General features: G+C 44.6%; 1 protein-coding gene across 3 annotated transcripts in view; it reads left to right on the plus strand.

Moving 5' to 3' along the window:
* Positions 1-318: 318 nt before the first annotated feature.
* The window catches only part of LOC124790089 (tyrosine-protein phosphatase Lar), a 537,690-nt gene continuing 518,164 nt past the window's right edge, over positions 319-19,844 (plus strand). For all 3 annotated transcript variants that reach the window (XM_047257655.1, XM_047257656.1, XM_047257657.1), the window contains exon 1: positions 319-547. In XM_047257655.1, the coding sequence (XP_047113611.1) occupies positions 382-547 (166 nt within the window). In that variant the 5' untranslated portion in view covers positions 319-381. The remainder of the gene's footprint in view (positions 548-19,844) is intronic.

The raw sequence follows: 19,844 nt of genomic DNA on the forward strand, positions 1-19,844 counted from the left end.
ACCGTATTTACAGAATGATCTCAGAAGATGCTTTGTAAGTGAAAGCAGAAACGGTCAGGTGATGAACATTCTTCATTTGCAGGAAGCGTAAGTTGGAACGAACAAAAACTGAAGCGAACGTAGAATTTTTAAATATATTATAAAGCAGCTAGTCACAGTTGCCGCGCAGATCATCCGCTGTCGCACTGTTGACTGTGTATGGCAGATTTTAGCGGGGGCAGGTGCTGACGGACGCGTGTGCGGTGCCGTGTTGCAGACCCGCCGGAGATCACGCAGCGGCCGCGCGACCTGACGGTGAAGGCGGGCGGCGTGGCGGCGTTCGTGTGCGGCGCGCGCGGCGACCCCACGCCCAGCATCACGTGGCGCAAGAACGGCAAGCGCATGTCCAACACGCAGTCGCGCTACCTGCTGCACGACTTCGCGGGCGGCTCGCTGCTGCGCATCGAGCCGGTGCGCGTGCAGCGCGACGAGGCAGCCTACGAGTGCTACGCCGAGAACGGCGTGGGCGACGCCGTCAGCGCCACCGCCAACCTCGTCGTCTACGAGGGTGAGTACCCGCCGTCCACTCTACACTTTCACCACTCACCGGCAGCCGGCCGCCAGCCTGCTGCGTCCAGCCGTCGGCGGATCAGCACCGAAATATCTCTCGAGCACGCGAAGAGAAAAATTTTGCGAGTAATAAAACATTTGCCATCTTTCGGATTTGCAGCTCCTTGTATTGGCCATGTTTGCAGTTAAAATTTTTGGGTGTGAGGTCCGCCAGGTATGCAAAACATCGTTTTTCTCAGTACCCAAACATGTTTCGGCACCACTGTGCTATCATCAGTGGATTTTCGTTTTTTTTATTCTTCACATTTAGTGAACATGAATTTTCTGGATCATTTTTGTGTTAATTATTACAGGCAGCTCGTCATTTTTCGTGTGGCAAGCACTTCTGTTCTCCGCATCATGCTGAGATATTGTGATGCATATGTAACTGTAACAAATATTTTCCACAAATAACGTAGTAAAACACTAGTCACTACACCAGAACACAGTGTGATTGTCGTTTGTTCAAACCACAAATACTTGTTATAGTTACTACGCGCAACATTAGGAAAGTCATCCCGCAAGGAGGAAATCGTGAAGCGTCTGTTTTCTCTCACCTTATTGTCCACTTCCTGCACCAAACTTTTATTAACAACCGAAGGACGCCCACTCCGTTGTTCATCATGCACATTTGTGCGGCCATCTTTAAATGCTCTCACCCACTTTCTTACCATTCCATCTCTCATAATGTTTTCTCCGTAAACTGCACAGATCTCACGATGAATATCTATCGCTTTTAGGCCTTTAGCAGTAAGAAATCTTATAACAGCCCGTACTTCAAAGTCGGCGGGACTCACGATTATCAGAGGCATCTTAAACACTCAGTACGCAACGTAAACAAGGAAGAATCAGGCTGTAATGGCGTCAGTGCGTAGATTGAGGTACAGGCTTTCATGTAAAAATAGAATTATTGAGATATCTTAGGACGTCTTTTTTTAATTTCAAAACGGCAATTACTTAAATACACGCCTCGTATATTCTGTTTTCTTCGGCCATCGTCAGGTAGTTTTGCTGCCCAAAAAGCAAAACGCGCCCAATGCTTTTAGTGTCTCACTTCTGTGAACGAGGAATGTGTGCTGAGGGTCTGGCCAAATCTTTTCGTTGCTCCATGTGTATTTGGACTACACGATAGTATTTTTGAGCGCCCAGGTCCCACTTGTCACTGTTACATTTCTGAAGTTGACTGGTTGCTCTAGAACAGGGCTTCCCAACCTTTTCGAAAATCCATGACGAACACCTAGTCAGTCAGGAGCACAGTAAATTTAAATTTCAGAGCGAAACCCATGGGAACTGAAAGCTTCTTAATGGAAATGCCATGTTCCCAATGACCCCCCCCTCCCCCCCCCCCCCCCCCCCGAAGTATCAATAGTCTTTGGTGTAGAGATGAATGAAAACAACTTGAAATTAACGACCCAGTTTGAATTCCCACTGTATCCAGACACTTACTAGTGGATTTACTCCCTTTGTTCAACACACTATAGCCTGATTAAAATTACTTGGTAATTGAAATTTCACACGATGGAGCTGTCTTCCTCCAAGAGCAATCAACGTCACGTCCAAATTGTTCGTTGTTGACAAGCTGCCGCTATTGGTCTGTTCACTCCCACTATTTGGCTACTTTTGTGTAAGGAGCATGCATATTTCGTAACAGTCGTATGTGTGTGTGTGTGTGTGTGTGTGTGTGTGTGTGTGTGTGTGTGCGGGTTTGAGTTGGTGGGTGGGTGGTTGGGTGTGGTTTTTCGTGTAATCCGAAGAAAAATGTTCAAATGTATGTAAAGTCTTCCTTTGGTTGTCCTCCCTCCTCATTCATTTCAATTGGAAACTTCCCTTGTTCTGAAGGCGATGGAGAAACTGCACCCTTCTTCAATGATCCTGACTTCAGCCACCGATCCATGTTAGAAGTGATAAACTGGTCAAAAATCGACTTATGAAATAGGTAGTGCACTGACGGAGCAAGTTTAACATTTAATGATGCCTGGGACCGCATATGTGCCAGCGAGCGCTGTGATTGGTCGACAAAGCTCGCTCCGCGCATGCGTAAAAGGTTTCAGCGCATCTAGCGCCGTGAGCTGGGGCACAAACGACCCCCGTATTGTTGCTTAACAGTCGATCAGAGAAGCCGCATTCTCCGGCACTAAACTGCGTATACGTCCTCACTTAGGAACCGCAAAGGCTGCTTGGGGATACGACTTGAAGTAAAAGTACACATGTTTTTCACACGAAAAAAAACAGTGATGAATTTGATTTTCACATTTTTATTCAATAGTTTTACTCATTATTTTACACGATTCGGTGAAAGGTGGCCGCTGAGATGTTTATATTTTTCCACCTCCGCGTTGCAAATGTTTTGAGTGACATGCCCAGTCGATGCGGTGTTGTTTTCACGTCAATTCTACCAACATTGAGAGCTGTTTAGTTCTCGGGGTTTTGTAAAATTCCTGGATTCATGTCTCGTCGCTGTTCAGCCTATGAAAAGGATTGCGGAAGACTCCCAAATAAATTCCAAAGTACAGTGCAGTTTTAACACCAATATATTTCCTGGACTCTGGTGTCCGAGCCTGGTGAACCGTACCGGTTACATTACATGTACCCAAAGTTGACATCAAACGACACAGAGTTCACAACAGTCAACAAAAGAGTGTGCCTACAATACATTTGCTCGCAACCCTAGCCAAAAAACGAGTGCTCGAAGGCGCTTGCGTGACCTCTATTGATACTTTTGTTAACAATTACCTGCAATGAAAATTACAATTTTATGTAAAATCACAATTAAAAGTTAAACCGAATATGAGATACACATTGCTAAAAATTTACAATCTCAGTGCTGAACAAAGTGAACCTATTTCCAACTTAGTTACGAGTTAATATAACATTTTCTGACCAATTATGTTACAGATAACAATTACATTTCTAAATTTGTTTATAACAAATCAACTAGTGCCTGAATTTCAGTGCTAACATATATCGGAGATTCAATTAACATGCTTTATTTATATGTTCTATTTAATTTGCTGTAGTAATTTTATACTGATAGGTTTACTGGTATATCCTGACCATGTGCTACATTTCTTTCGATTAGTTACAGTATTAATCTCACATTTATATTATGTTTCTCACATAAGAACAATGTTAATCAGCAAAGCATCGTTTTCGAATTATATGTATACTGAAATAGTGGTTTTTTTTGTATGTAAATTGAACAATTAGGACTGGTGTTTATCTGTAATGCTCTCCAAGGGGTTCTGATAGGTAACAGTGGTTGGAAAGCCGTGCTCTAGAAGAATATCCGTTCGTACGACTTTCGGAACATACGCTGACCTGGCAACGCATGCCGTACGCGGTGCTCCGCAGCATCACAGCTGCGCTGTTGGGATTGTTCCTCTTCGCCTGCTGCCGCGGGCCTTCTGGGGCGCGCGGGATTGTGTAAGACGGCGGCTGGCGCCTCGAGCCGCTGCGCCAGTAGCTCGGCAGGCCGTATTATCGCGGCAGCGCGGTTGCGTTATTGCTGGTGCCGCCAGACTGCCAGACTGCCGAGCCGCGTAACGTTTATACCAAACACGAGAGGCCCCGCGAAGGCAGAAAATTGAGTTTGCCTGCGAGATGGGCGCGCCGCTGATACGCGCCCTCGCCGTGATTCGGCGCCGGCCTGCGCCACTCCGTTCCGAGTCTGAATTAGTGCGCGCAAACACTGTGCGCTCTGAGGCACAGCCAGCCACAGGGCTCTGGCTGCTGCTGCTGCTGCCAACAGCACTCGCGCGGCTACATCACTCGCTCTGTATTTTCGAGTCATCGGCCTGCTGATTGGTTTCATGCGGCCCGTCACGCATACCTCTACTGTGCCAACTTCTTCAATGTATTCCAATCTCTCTTCCTCTGCAGTTTTTACTTGCTACAGCTTTCTCTAGTCCCATGGAAGTTATTCCTTGACGTCTCAGCAAACGTCCTGTCGTCGTTTCCGTTCTTTTTGTCACCGTTTCCGATTTGTTCCTTTATTTGCCGATTTCTCATCAGTCCGCCTAATTTTCAACATTCCGAAGCTCGACTTCTCAGATGCTTCGATTCTCTTACACTACTGGCCATTAAAATTGCTACACCACGAAGAGGACCTGCTACAGACGCGAAATTTAACCGACAGGAAGAAGATGCTGTCACATGCAAATGATTAGCTTTTCAGAGCATTCACACAAGTTTGGAGCCGGTGGCGACATCTACAACATGCTGACATGAGGAAAGTTTCCAACCGATTTCTCATAGACAAACAGCAGTTGACCGGCGTTGCCTGGTGAAACGTAGTTGTGATGCTTCGTGTAAGGAGGAGAAATGCGTACCATCACGTTTCTGACTTTGATAAAGGTCGGATTATAGCCTACCGCGATTGCAGTTTATCGTATCGCGACATTGCTGCTCGCGTTGTTCGAGATCCCGTCACTGTTAGCAGAATATGGAATCGGTGGGTTCAGGAGGGTAATACAGCACGCCGTGCTGGATCTCAACGGCCTCGTAGCACTAGCAGTCGAGATGACAGGCATCTTATCCGCACGGCTGTAACGGATCGTGCTGCCACGTCTCGATCCCTGAGTAAACAAATGGGGACGTTTGCCAACAATCATCTGCACGAACAGTTCGACGACGTTTGCAGCATCATGGACTATCAGCTGGGAGACCGTGGCTGCGGTTACCCTTGACGCTGCATCACAGAGCGCCTGCGATAGTGTACTCGACGACGAACCTGGGTGTACGAATGGCAAAACGTCATTTTTTGAGATGAATCCAGGTTCTGTTTACAGCATCATCATGGTCGCATCCGTGTTTGACGACATCGCGGTGAACGCACATTGGAAGCGTGTATTGGTCTTCGCCATACTGGCGTATCACCCGTCGTGATGGTATGGGGTGCCATTGGTTACACGTCTCGGTCACCTCTTGTTCACATTCACGGGACTTTGAACAGTGGACGTTACATTTCAGATGTGTTACGACCCGTGGCTCTACCCTTCATTCGATCCCTGCGAAACCCTACATTTCAGCAGGATAATGCACGACCGCGTGTTGCAGGTCCTGTACGGGCCTTTCTGGATACAGAAAATGTTCGACTGCTTTCCTGGCCAGCACATTCTCGAGATATCTCACCAACTGAAAACGTCTGGTCAATGGTGGCCGAGCAACTGGCTCGTCACAATACGCCAGTCGCTACTCTTGATGAACTGTGGTATCGTGTTGGAGCTGCATGCGCAGCTGTACCTGTACACGCCATCCAAGCTCTGTTGGACTGAATGCCCAGGCGTATCAAGGCCGTTATTACGGCCAGAGGTGGTTGTTCTGGGTACTGATTTCTCAGGATCTATGGACCCATATTGCGTGAAAATGTAATCACATGTCAGGTATAGTATAATATATTTGTCCAATGAATACCCGTTTTTCATCTGCATTTCTTCTTGGTGTAGCAATTTTAATGGCCAGTAGTGTATTTTCTGGTTTCCCCACTGTCTTTGATTCACTACCATACAAAGCTGTTCTCCAAATGTACATTCTTAGAAATGTTTTGTTCAAATTAAGGTTTATCTCTGACACTAGTAAACTTCTTTCGGCCAGGAATGTCCTCTTTTTCTAGTGATAGTCTACCTTTTATGTCCTCATTTCTCCGTTTATCATGGGTTACTTCGCTGCCTAGGTTGCATAATTCCTTTACTTCCTCTACTTTGCAATCACTAATTTCGATGATGGGTTTCTCGCTGTCCTCCTCTTGCTACTTCTCATTACTTTCGTCTTTCTTCGATTTTATCTCAATACGCAGTATTTACTGATTATGCTGCTCATTCTATTCAGCAGATCCTGTAATTCTTCCCACTTTCTCTGAGGGTAGTAAAGTCGTTAGCGAATCTTATCATTGATATCCTTTCAACCTGAATTTTAATCCCACTCATCAATCTTCATTCTATTTCTGTCTTTGCTTTTTCGATGTGTAGGTTGAACAGTAGGGGCGAGACACTGTGCTCCTGTCTGATACCGTTTTTAATCCGAGTACTTGGTTCTTGGTCTTTCCATTTTATTCTTCCATACTGTTTGACATCTACCGATGTTTTTCCGGCCTACAAATACCGCGCTAGATCAGAAAGCTAGAGGTTAGATGGCTAAATCGAACAACATATGGGTAGGTACTGAATCGAACTCATGACAAAGTAAATTTGTTAAATAAGTGATTGGTTGATAGGACATATCACAAGGAATCAAGGAATTGCCAGTTTGGTAATGAAAGGAATTGGGCTGGAGGGTGTAAACGTTGCAGAGGGAGATCATGTACGTTCTGGTGGTTACACACATATGAGGAGGCTTGCGCAGGAGAGATTAGCGTGGAGAGCTGCAGCAAACCAATCTTTGTACGAAAACGACAACTACGTCTGTAAAGCCCAATTTAAAAAGAAAACAGCTATGAATATTACAGAATCATCAGTTCATCAGTTTAATAAGTCGTGGCTGCAAAATTGTGACAGGAAGTATTTAATGATGGAGGAAGGTTCGGGTTCCAGAGAAATGTAGGAACAGTTGAAAACAATAGAACCTTACGGTTTACCTTACAAGACAGACAGAAGGAAAGCATTTGTATTGTAGACTAAGAGAAAGCTTTTGGTAATGTTAACAGGAATGTACTTTTTAAAATTTTGAAAGTAGCAGAAATGAAAACAGCGAGCGAAAAGCTATTTACAACTTGAGCAGAAACCGGACTGCCGCTATAAGATTGCAACGACATGAAAGCGAAGCTGAGGCTGAGAAATAACATCCTCGATGTTATTGAAACTGTACACTGGCCAAGCAATAAATGAAAATTTGGGGAAATGAAATAAAAGTTTATTGAGAAGTAATAAGAACTTTGACGTTGATAATGCGCGGTTAATTCTACCATAGATGGAAAAGGGCTTGGAGGAGAAATTGAATGGAATAGATAGTGTCATGAAACGAGATTATAAATATCAACAATAGTAATGGTATGTAGGCAAATTAGTTAAATTATGCTAAGGGAATTAGATTAGAAAGTTAGACACTATAAGTAGTAGATGAGTTTTGTTATTTGGGAAACAACTGACGATGGTCGAAGAAAAGCCTGTATAAAATGCAGACTAGCAACAGCAAGGAGTGCTTTTCTGAAAACGTAGAATTTTTTAACATGTAATATAAATTTAAGTGTTAGGAAGTATCTTCTGAAAATATTTGTCTGGAATGTTGCCTCTTATGGAAGTGAAACGTGGTCAATAGCCAATACAGTCAAGAAAAGAACAGAAATATTAAAATGTGGTGCTATAGAAGAATACTGAAGGTTAGGTATGTATATCGAGTAACTAGTAAGGAGGTACTGAATAGAACTAGTAAAAAAAGAAGTCTGTAGCAGAACTTGAATTAAAAGAAGGGATCGGTTGATACGACACACGGTGAGGCATTAGCGAATCGTCAGTTTGGTAATACAGGTACGTGTGGTCGGTAACAGCTGTAGAAGGAGGGCTAGGCAAGCAGACAGTAAGCAGGTTCAGATGGATGTAGGCTGCACTACTTGCTGAGAGAAGAAGGGTCTTGAGCAGGAATGGCTCAAATGGTTCAAATGGCTCTGAGCACTATGGGACTTAACTACTGTGGTCATGAGTCCCCTAGAACTTAGAACTACTTAAACCTAACTAACCTAAGGACATCACACACATCCATGCCCGAGGCAGGATTAGAACCTGCGACCGTAGCAGTCGCGCGGATCCAGACTGTAGCGCCTACAGCCGGTAGACCACCGCGGCCGGCTGAGCAGGAATGAGTAGCGTGTGGAGAAACATCAAACCTATCTTAGGACTAAATACAACAATTGTTATAACCGAGCCCCTAGCAGTAGAAACTAAAATCCACAACCTGCTTCGATCTACTTGTGATTCATAGTTTCATCAAGGTTACAGGTTTACGGCCGTTTGGAATCGATCTATACTGAAAGTGACTTTGTCACAATTTTGGAGCAGTTCTGTCCAGTGTCTTTATTTCACCACAGGCCCTAGGACAGTCTTTGAATATTACGAAATAATTTTAAGTTCTGGTGGCTATAATACTGGATAGTCTTCTCAAACTTAAGATAATTATACTTTATTGTTCATTTTAATCGAAATCCACTCAACCGGACGTGCATTGTTTGGCGATAGTGGTGAAATGTGACATCTGTGGTCACACTGCATAGTATTCTAAATTTAATCATCATGTGTATATGTCCCTTAACTTGATTAGATTAGTAACGCATAGGGTGAATATTTCGACTATCTATGTGATACTACTTGGCAAGACAACTTGTTTTGTTAATGAAATTCCCTTTTTAAATTCAAACAGCCTCAACGGGAACAGGTCTATTATTTTAAAACTGAAAATAATTCAGTTTAAAAGCCTCGAAAGCGACTTTATGATCAGTAATAATAATTATATTTAATGAATGAATTGTGTGAAAGAATTAGAACAAACCCTGGTATGGCATGAAATTTTATAAAATGATCGCCATGCATGAATTTTTGTGTGGTAGGGAGACCTGGATCAAAAATAAATTACCCGAGTAGAATAAGGCTAGTAAAATTAAATTATTTAGACAGCATCGAAAACGAGCCTTGCCAGAAGAACAGAAGATCTAAATTCAGTTCTTTTTTTCAGTATTCAATAACAGATACTAGCTGTTGTATTCAGATACTATGACTATGGTTTCGGTAGTTTACTAACTTTTGAAAAAGTGCGACTGCTACGGTCGCAGGTTCGAATCCTGCCTCGGGCATGGATGTGTGTGATGTCCTTAGGTTAGTTAGGTTTAAGTAGTTCTAAGTTCTAGGGGACTAATGACCACAGCAGTTGAGTCCCATAGTGCTCAGAGCCATTTGAACCATTTTTGAACTTTTGAAAAAGCTTGGCAGTGACACCAAAAAAGCGTTAGGAAATCTAAAGCTTTCAAAATGAAAATCCAATAGAAATGCCTCATGTTATTCTGTGATAATTATCGAGTCGTCGTCGATTTTCGAAGTGCCTCCGTTGGCAAACGTCCCTGTTTCTCTGATAAAATATTTTTTCATTCGTGTTTGTTGTATCCACATTCTAGCAGTTACAAAATAGCTGCTGTTATTCTGGTCGCTTCTCTTGTTCTTCTCGATTCTGAGAGAATTGTCTAGCAAGGTTTTTGTCGTTTCAGGCGCCTCGAATGGTATAACATCATCACGATAGTTTTTGTTATAATATTCATGTGAATCTATCTCCGTGTTCAACTGACTGAAACTCCAGCTGTTTGCGCAAATTGATCGCTAGCTGCCAGGGGCAACTAGCAGCGCAAGCGCGGTAATGATGTTTTTCGTAGAAATAATTTTCCATTAATTCAGTTGTTTTCTGTTTTTTTCTTCCGAAATAACGCACTTACTAATTTTCATGTTTATATGAACGTGAGTTCTGATTACAGATGTAAACATGTGGTTACTATGTTTTTAATAATGCGTATGGCTCGGACAGAATCTATATTTTGTATTGCTGCAAGATATTATACTGAATGGCGAGTAAAATAGTCATATGTAGCTAGACTGATTTTGCAGCCTGCAGTAGAACGCGTAAGTGTATTGTGGTCGCACATTTTGCGTGATCTGCTGATTGTGGTGTGGTTGATTTACAGCAGCATTTGCATACTCATTGCGGAATGAACAGCGTTTTATCTATTCAGAATACGAACCTCCGTGCGAGAAGTCTTCTTTGCCTCTCTTGGTTCATTGTTCGTGGTACAGACCCCTAAGGTAAATTAGATGTGTGTGGGGGGGGGGGGGGAGGGGGAGGATCCCTCATTAGTCTGTTAGCAAAGTAAAAAACACGAGATATGCCGGTGTTCTGCACTGTAATTCACTTTCCCATTTGTTGCTTTTGGAAACGCAGAATAGTATCATGTGACGCGTGGAACTTATTATCATGGATCTACAATAGCAAAATGGTTCAAATGGCTCTGAGCACTATGAGACTTAACATCTGAGGTCATCAGTCCCCTAGAACTTAGAACTACTTAAACCTAACTAACCTAAGGACATCACACACATCCATGCCCGAGGCAGGATTCGAACCTGCGACCGTAGCAGTCGCGCGGCTCCGGACTGAGCGCCTAGAAACGCTCGGCCACCGCGGCCGGCTCTACAATAACATCCAAGTCATTTCTGTTGGAGGTACTTCGGCACAACTCACTATTAACTTGTCTCTACTCCGCTGGATGATGAAGAAATGCCTTATTCCTATATGCGTAAAGTATGAACGCCAAAAATTAACGGAATTTGCATAAACTACTTCCAAACCACGAGAATACATCATGAAAATAAAGTTTTACATTCGGGGTTTAGCGACGACTGGAGCCTAGATGGGTATCAGAACAAAAACTATGTCAGTTACACCCTTGTATTAGTTCTTAGGAAGTTGATATGCACAACCCAAACTGCCAAAGAAGCTTTTAAGTATTCAGTTGTAATGAAAACCTTCGACGCTACTCCCCCGGCTCGTTCCTTTTGTTGCAGGAACGTAATCAGTTCCGTCAGCAGAAGACACGAGTTCAGTATCGCTGGCTAAAAGTAACATTAACACTCGCGCAGTCGGGTCATACCCAGCTGACAAGCAGGAGGGCTTCGCATCGAATCGTACGTCATTGCATAAATATCAGTGGACAGCGACGGGAGGCAATCAGAGCTGGCTTTAGGAGCACATGTGCAGTAATATTGAAGCTCCACTTAGCCACTGTACATCACGATAGCGGGGCCAGTAGATTAGCTCCATCAAAAGTACATTAATATGTAGTTAAGGCAGGGTTAATGCGGGTGACACGCCTGCCTATAGGCGGCGCAAAGCCCGTTAATCACGCGGTGTTTCACCTGCTGCGCGCGGCGAAGGGGATTCCCTGATAGCCACAGGGCTGCCAACGCCGCGGAACAAAAGAGGACGAGCTGCCCGATATTGTGGTTACTGGACAGTAATGTATGAAAATTATAAAGGCAGCGTTGCATATTGACGTCGAGTTCGTGTTCATGGATTACACAATCCACCAGCAACCCTCCGATTCTTTAAAGAATTAAACTCCCATGTATAAAGCAGCTTCAAACGTCTGATTGCTTTACAAATGAGTTAATGTGTTAAATATTTGCCTTTAAACATTTCAGAGAGAAAATTTTAGGAAAGACTGGAAATTATGCGTAGATTTGTCGGAAGTTGCTAAGTGCTCTCATTGGGATTTGCACCCCATTTTAAGCAGTTCACGTATCCAAACATTTATGAAGTCATACACACGGAACTGTGTGTCGTACAATGATACAATCTTACAGATACAGTCAGTGATATATGTGGGTACTATATGCAGAATGTGTCACAATCAGAGTTAGTAGTAAAGAAGTTATAAATTAAAACTTAGAGCTCGATGTTGAAGTTTTACTGCGCACCATTTTAAGCTAACGCTGGCTTTTCACGTGTATAAACGATTATGACGTCATATCTCCTGAATGATGTGGCGTACAACGATATAATTTTACAGATACAGAGAGTGGTATATAAAGATACTGTCTGAAAACTGTATTGAGAGTAGAAATAGTAGTAAAGAATTAATAAAATAAAGCGTCATGTCTAGTGCTTAAGTCTGACTGCATGAAAAGCGGAAACGTAGTTAGAGATGAAATTTTTTACGTTCACCAATTTGCGGACGGGGGTGTAGGCGAGTGAAAATTTCTAAAAGGTTTGAAATTGCATGTGAAGTTCGATGGAAATATATATGAAGATAGTATCTGTGCCCGAAAGAACAGATACCATAAATGACCGTGCAACTTCTCTAGAATGAAATCATAATTAAATCGACACCCTAGCTGCAAACAGGCGTTTATATACATCATTGGGGACATTTCCAACATGTCCTCAATTATGTATATCAACGCCTGTTTGCAGCTGGAGTGTCGATTTAATTATCATTTCATTCGTTGGAAGTCGCTAAGTACACTGATTTTCAAATATTGGACGACTGAAGCTCGGGTCTTTGTGGGCCGAGAGTTACGCAACTTCAAGGCAAACACGTAGTTTCTAACTATAGTACTTGTCTACTGTGTCAAACTTTTAGCGTAAGATTATACCTCTTAATGATTAGATTATGATAGCATTTTAAAATTATGAGTTTGGCCAATAATTAAATGAAATACTGAAGACAAAATTTTTGTTTCCACTGCGCAACAACTGATGCTAAGTGCCGGGATGTGTTTTAGTAATATAGGTAGGTTGATTATGGCAACGGCTTTGCTGAAGGGTAACACCAGTTCCCGTCAGATTACCGATGTTAAGCGCTGTTGGGCTTGGTTAGCGTGTGGATGGGTGATCGCTCAGGTGTGCCGAGCGCTGTTGGCAAGCGAGATGCACTCAGCCCCTGTGAGGCCAATTGGGGAGCTCCTTCACTGAGATGTAGCGGTTCCGGTCACGAAAACTGACATTTGTGTTGATCACATGCCCCTCCATATCCGCATCCAGTGACGCCTTTCGGCTCAGGATGACACGGCAGTCGGTTGGTACCGTTGGGCTTGCGAGGCCTGTTCGGACGGAGTTTAGTTTTAGTGTTTTACGTCGACTATAGGGCATGCTAGTGTGCTTTATTTTCACATGAAATATTTATTCTTCACTTATCACTCAAGAGAAAAATTTAGGAAACAGGTAACTCTCAGTTTATTTGCACTCCTCGACCAATTTTCTTACGACGCCACACTAATTGACCGCAGCTGTGATATACGGGTAAGCGAAGCGTCCTAACCGATTTAGGCAAATGTTGGAAAGGCTAAATCATGACGGAATTTGAAGTAAATCAGTGTGCAGTATCAAAATGGGCACTTGAACTATGTTACTGATACCAAACGGGTTGACGAAATTTTTCCTTAGGGAATCTTCTGTTTTTCGCTGCCTGTCGAATTTGTAGTTCTGACAGTAGTATTACATATTAATATCTTCATAATCTTCAGCGAACATAGGTGTGTGTGTGTTGTCCTTAGCGTAAGTTAGTTTAAGTTAGATTAGGTAGTGTGTAAACTTATGGACCGATGACCTGAGGTGTTTGGTCCCATAAGACCTTACAACAAATTTAAACATTTGCACCACTGGTCACAGCCATATCCTGTGTCAAGTGTAAGAGATAAGTAAGATGCTAGTGTGCTAGCAAGGTAATAAATGTTTGCCAGGACTAGTAAGTCTAATAACCTGTTTTCGTAAAATGATGTAAGCTGATCAAGCACCTGAAGATGAGTCCCCATGGCTCTAAACACATCTGCAGTGAAATAAAACTCACGATTTAACCTGAATGCGGCTATTTCTTTTTATTATGAAAATAATAGAGCCACGGGGACAATACAGACAACAGTCTACATAAATTTAAAACAAAAGGACTTACGCTTTTGACTACCTTGGAGGAAGCGTTTTCATGGACGCCGTCGTTATTTTGAGGCCAGCGTGAGCCGCTACTCTGCGTAATTTCGTTACTGGTTAGAGGCTCCGAAATTTCGGCCGGCTGATGAGGTATTTATAAGCGCAACAACTCATCTGCACTGATACGCGGAATTTCTGGAGGGCGCAGGGCGAGGGCCCCGCAAAATGTGACAATTAATTATGTGCGTGGCTAACGAGGTGACTATGGGCGGAGGCGGACCTGGTCAGCAGAAACGGGCCGGGCGCGGGCAGTTAGAGCGGTAACTGCCTCCATTCCAGACAGCGGGCTGTGCTCCCGGGCCGGCGGACCACGCATTAGGCACACACGGCGGGAATCTGCGCCAACTCCGCCGAAACACTGCGCTGCGCGACGTTAGCCGCCGGCCTAGCAGACCCACGTGCTCGTGCGTCTGCGCTCTACCTGTCCAGAATGGTCGCTTCGTTTAGGATTGACTGCTCATGCTCAGTTCGCTCCACTATAACTTCATTCACGTTTCAAATGGTTCGAAGCAGTATGGGACTTAACAACCGAGGTCATCAGTCCCCTAAAACTTAGAACTACTTAAACGTAACTAACCTAAGGACATCACACACATCCATGCCCGAGGCAGGATTCGAACGTGCGACCGTAGCGGTCGCGAGGTACCAGACTGTAGCGCCTAGAACCGCTCAGCCACTTCGGCCTGCTCCTTGATATCCATATATGTTTCATGAATGGCTCTTCAAGGTAGTTCAAAGTGAATGCAGCCCTTACAAACAGCTATAACTGTACACTGCAAGACTATGTAAGAGAAGGTTCAATTTTTTTTACATACTTTATAGAATTTCTGTATGAATCCCATTGACCACATGGACAACATCTCAGCGTAATCGATTTCACGCCATCCATTTTGAAACATACGTGGAGTCACCGACGTCAGTGCGTCAGAAATTACACAGATGGATTTCTTTTCATTTATATCTACATCTACAATCCGCAATTGCGGTATGTGGTGGAGAGTGCTTCTTGTCCCACTGTCACTTCCCCCCTTTCAGGTTCCAGTCTCTCACAGTTCACGATGAGAACGATTGCCGATAACCCTCAGTTCAGAATGGTTCAAATGGCTCTCAGCACTATGAGACTTAATTTCTGAGGTGATCAGTCCCCTAGAACGTAGAACTACTTAAACCTAACTAACCTAGGGACATCACACACATCCATGCCCGAGGCAGGATTCGAACCTGCGACCGTAGCGGTCGCGCGGTTCCAGACTGTAGCACCTTGAACCGTTCGGCCAACTCGGCCGGCGATAACCCTCAGTGTGAGCTCGAAAATCTCTAATTTTGAAACTTCCTGGCAGATTAAAAGTGTGTGCCCTACCGAGACTCGAACTCGGGACCGTTGCCTTTTGCGGGCAAGTGCTCTACCATCTGAGCTACCGAAGTACGAGTCACGCCCGGTACTAACAGCTTTACTTCTGCCAGTATCTCGCCTCCTACCTTCCGAACCTTCCTGCGAACAGGAGAGCTTCTGTAAAGTTTGGAAGGCAGGAGGCGAGATACTGGCAGAAGTAAAGCTGTTAGTACCGGGCGTGAGTCGTGCTTCGGTAGCTCAGATGGTAGAGCACTTGCCCGCGAAAGGCAAAGGTCCCGACTTCGAGTCTCGGTCGGGCACACAGTTTTAATGTGCCAGGAAGTTTCATATCAGCGCACACTCCGCTGCAGAGTGAAAATTCATTCTGGATCTCTAATTTTATCTTAATGATCTTTTCGCGAGATGTGCGTAGGAGGAAGCAATGTATTGGTTGATTCTTCTAGAAATGTACGCTGTCGGAACTTTAACAATAAACCATACCATGATGCAGAATGCCTCTCTTGCAACGTCTGCAAGAGGAGCTGGTTAATCAGTTCTGTAACGAAACGCCCCCCTCTTATTAGGATCTTCTCTGTTTCCTGTATGACTCCTATCTAGTACAGCTCCCACACTGGCGAGCAATACCCAAGTTACTGGTCGAACGAGTGTTTTGTAATGTACTGCCGGTATTGGTGGACTAGGTTTCTTCGGCATCTGCCAGTGAATCTCAGTGTGGCACTACCATACCCGCGATTAACTTTATGTGGTCTTTCCATTTCAGATCCCTCCGTTGGCATACTGCTGGATATTTTATGGGAGTAATGCTTCCAGTGATCTATCTGCAGATGTGTAATCAAACAATTAAGGGTCTTTCTGTCTACGCATTTGCAATGCGTTACGTTTGCATCTGTTGAGAGTCAACTGCGACTCCCTGCATCAAGTGTCGATCATCTACATACAGGTCTTCCTGCATTTCGCTACAACTTTCTAGCGTCACAATACAACGGCATCATCCATGAAAAGTCTCATGGAACTTACAACGTTATCCACTTGCTCATTTGTACACTATATATCGTGAAGAGTAATAGTTCCATAACACTTCCCTTATGCACGCTCGAAATGTACAGAGGAGATTTTCAGCTTCCAGAAATGTCATAATATGCCAGCATGAAACTTCCCAAAAATCTACAACTGAGCGATGTTAAAGATGTAGCCTATAATTTTATGCGACTTTTCGACGACGCTTCTTGGAAACGGAAATGATCTTTTGTGGTGTTAAGTCAAAGACGTCGTGTAAAAGCCTCCTTTGTCGAAACCAGTTCGAGAACTCAAAATGCGCTTTTATAATACGCTCGCGTTGGTGTGTACAGGGGTTTAAGATAAGATGTTATTTTCTGTAACTTACAAAATAATAAGCGAAACCAACATTTCTGTGCCGGCCCGAGTGGCCGAGCGGTTCTCGGCCCTACGGTCTGGAACCGCGATCGCTGCGGTCGCAGGTTCGTATCCTGCCTCGGGCATGGATGTGTATGATGTCATTAGTATAGTTATGTTTAAGTAGTTCTAAGTTCTAGGGGACTGATGACCTCAGATGTTAAGAGCCAGCCAACATTTCCTTAAATATTTAAAGTCAGTCTTTAAGCGGAGTTATCAACATAGCTTTTTAATTATTTCCCATGCAGCTACAGTACGGTTCATAAATTGTTAAATAGAACATTACCTTTTCTATCATGCAGCTGATATGTCTGAAGCATTTGAAATCAAATAAACCAAATTTCTATCAATTTCAGTTAAGGACATAAAAATATACAAAGTTCTAAGGGTGGATGCAACATGTTCCACCTAACTGCTGTATTTTAAGTGGCCGTTCTGGCGGTAGAGTTCTTCTGTTCATGTCCGATTGGAAACGACACGTTACTAGCTATCAGCGCAGGTAGCCAGAACAATAGAACTGTATTAATTCACTGTACAAACACAAGAGTAATCGAAACTTTTCTGACAGGTTAAAACTGTGCCAGACCGAGACTCGAACTCGGAACCTTTGAGGGAGAGCTTCTGTGAAGATTGTGAGGTAGGAGACGAGGTGAGGAGCGGGTAGTGGGTAGTGAGTCGTGCTTGTGTTGGGTAGCTCAGTGGGTGGAGTACTTGCCTGCGAAAGGCAAAGGTCCCGGGTTCGAGTCTCGGTTCGGCACACAGTTTTTTAATCTGCCAGGCAAGTTTCATATCGGCGTATACTCCTCTGCAGAGCGAAAATTTCGCCCTGGAAACATCCCGCAGGCTGTGACTAAGCCATGTCTCCACAATATCCTGTCTTCCAGGAGTGCTAGTTCTGTAAGGTTCGCAGGAGAGCTTCTCTGAAATTTGGAAGGTAGGAGATGAGGTGCTGGCAGAATTGAAGCGGTGAGGGCGGGTCATGAGTCGTGCTTGGGTAGCTCTGTCGGTAGAGCACTTGCCTACGAATGGCAAAGGTCCCGAGTTCGAATCTCGGTCCGAGACACAGTTTTGATCTGCCATGAAAATTTCATATCGGCACACATTCCGCTGCAGAGTGAAAATTTCACTCTCGAAACAATCTCTGTGTGCGGGAAGGCACTAGAAACGTTGTAGATGGCCGCTGTCAGTGGTAGAATGCAGTGCTGCAAGGCAGAAGCCGTGGATATTGTGATGGAGTAGTCCCCCGAAGCGGTGCGGAATAAGCACTCGGCGCTCGCTCGTCGGTTTGACACATGGCCTGCGATTGCTTCGGTTCTGGGGGGGAATCCGGTGAAGCGATAGCTCGGAGGCGGTGTTGGGGCTGAGGAAACCGCGAGGTACGGCTGGCGCTGGACCGGAGATCGGCGAAGAATGCTCCGTATTGAGAGACCGCTGACGGTGAGCGCTTCGCCACGGGGCGACTCCCAATGTGGACTGCCGTAGATCGATCGAGCGGCGACCTAGAAATGTTTCGCGGGATCGCGGATGGATACAGCGCTTGGAGGCACGTGACTGGGTGTAGCGATGTAATGCCAGCGCTGGCAGTGGCACGTGTGGGGAGACTCGCGCCACTGGGAACCGTGGCCACTGCTACAGCCCCGGAGCAGTCCCTCATGTTTATGCGTGCGGTTGATTGCTTCCCTGTTATTGCCAGTGTCTGTGTAGCGAGCGGCCGAGGAAGGCGACCGCCCGCAGTGGCTGGTGGGTCTCAGGCGATAGCGTACGATACAATAAGAATGTTCACCTATACTGAGGTGACAATAGTCAGGTGTTAGAGATATGCACTTATACGAATGGAGGAAACATCGCGTACACAAGGTATAAAACGGCAGTGCATTGGCTGAACTGTCATTTGTACTCGGGTCATTCATGTGGAAAGGTTTCCGACTTGACAATACTCGCACGACTGGAATTAACAGACCTCGGACGCTGAATTGTAATCAGAGCTAGACGCATGGGGTATTCCATTTCGGAAATCGTCAGGCAATGCAGTATCCCAAGAATTTTGTCGCCTCAAGGTAAATGAGGCGTTAGAACGAGTGTCGTTTTCTTGAAATTGCAACTCATTATGTCTTGAAACTAATTGTACACGAAATGTAAAGCAGCTGGTGTCCCGGAACGACACGCTTATTCATTATGCTGTTCCGAGTCATGGTCGGTTAGACTAGGCCCTCATTTGAACACTTCAGAACATCCATGCAAACACAGCACGTTATGTACACCGTGTTCCATGATCACGGGGCCCCGGGTTCGATTCCCGGCCGGATTGGTGATTTTCTATGCCCAGGGACTGCGTGTTTGTGTTGTCCTCAACATTTCATCATCATTCGTGACACTGGTTAGATTGGATTGTGTAAAAACTTGGGCTGTGTAAAAATTGGGAGTTTGTACGAGCGCTGATGACTGCGCAGGTGAGCGCACCACAAATGGAAACATCACCGTGTTCCATCCACCCCTAAATCGTTGAATGTCTCTAGCTCCCAAACTACGAGGCGTATTCGGAAAGTGACGTCCGATCGGTCGCGAAATGGAAACCACTGTGAAAATCTGATGAAGCTTTGATGTGTAGAGGAGCTTCCCTAGAACACCCGTCGATCCCATCACGTTGCTCTTTTCAGTTGTGAGCCCGCAGTGAGCACATAAAGATGCCTAGAAAATAGTCTCTCTCGCCAAGTACGAGGGCCTGCTTGGAAATATCGCCTGAAGTTATGCAGCCCACATCACATATCTGTCTTGCGTTTTTTTCTTCAAGGCAATTCTCATCCGCATTCTGCAGGGGCAATGAAGATGCTCCTGCAGCGTTTTCAGTTGAAAGTGTTTGATTATCCACAATATAGCCGTTTCATCGCTGCCAACATGAACATGAGCATATGAAGAGAATGTTTTGGCACAGACAACGAGGTGTAGGCCAGCGTAGAGAACTGCCGTAAAGCATTGACGGATGCATCCTAAAACGAGGGTATTGGAAAGTTGTTATGTAAATGTCATGTGGCTAGGGGCT

This window comes from Schistocerca piceifrons, chromosome 3 (genome assembly GCF_021461385.2).
Source record: "Schistocerca piceifrons isolate TAMUIC-IGC-003096 chromosome 3, iqSchPice1.1, whole genome shotgun sequence".
NCBI classification, from domain to species: Eukaryota; Metazoa; Arthropoda; class Insecta; order Orthoptera; family Acrididae; genus Schistocerca; species Schistocerca piceifrons.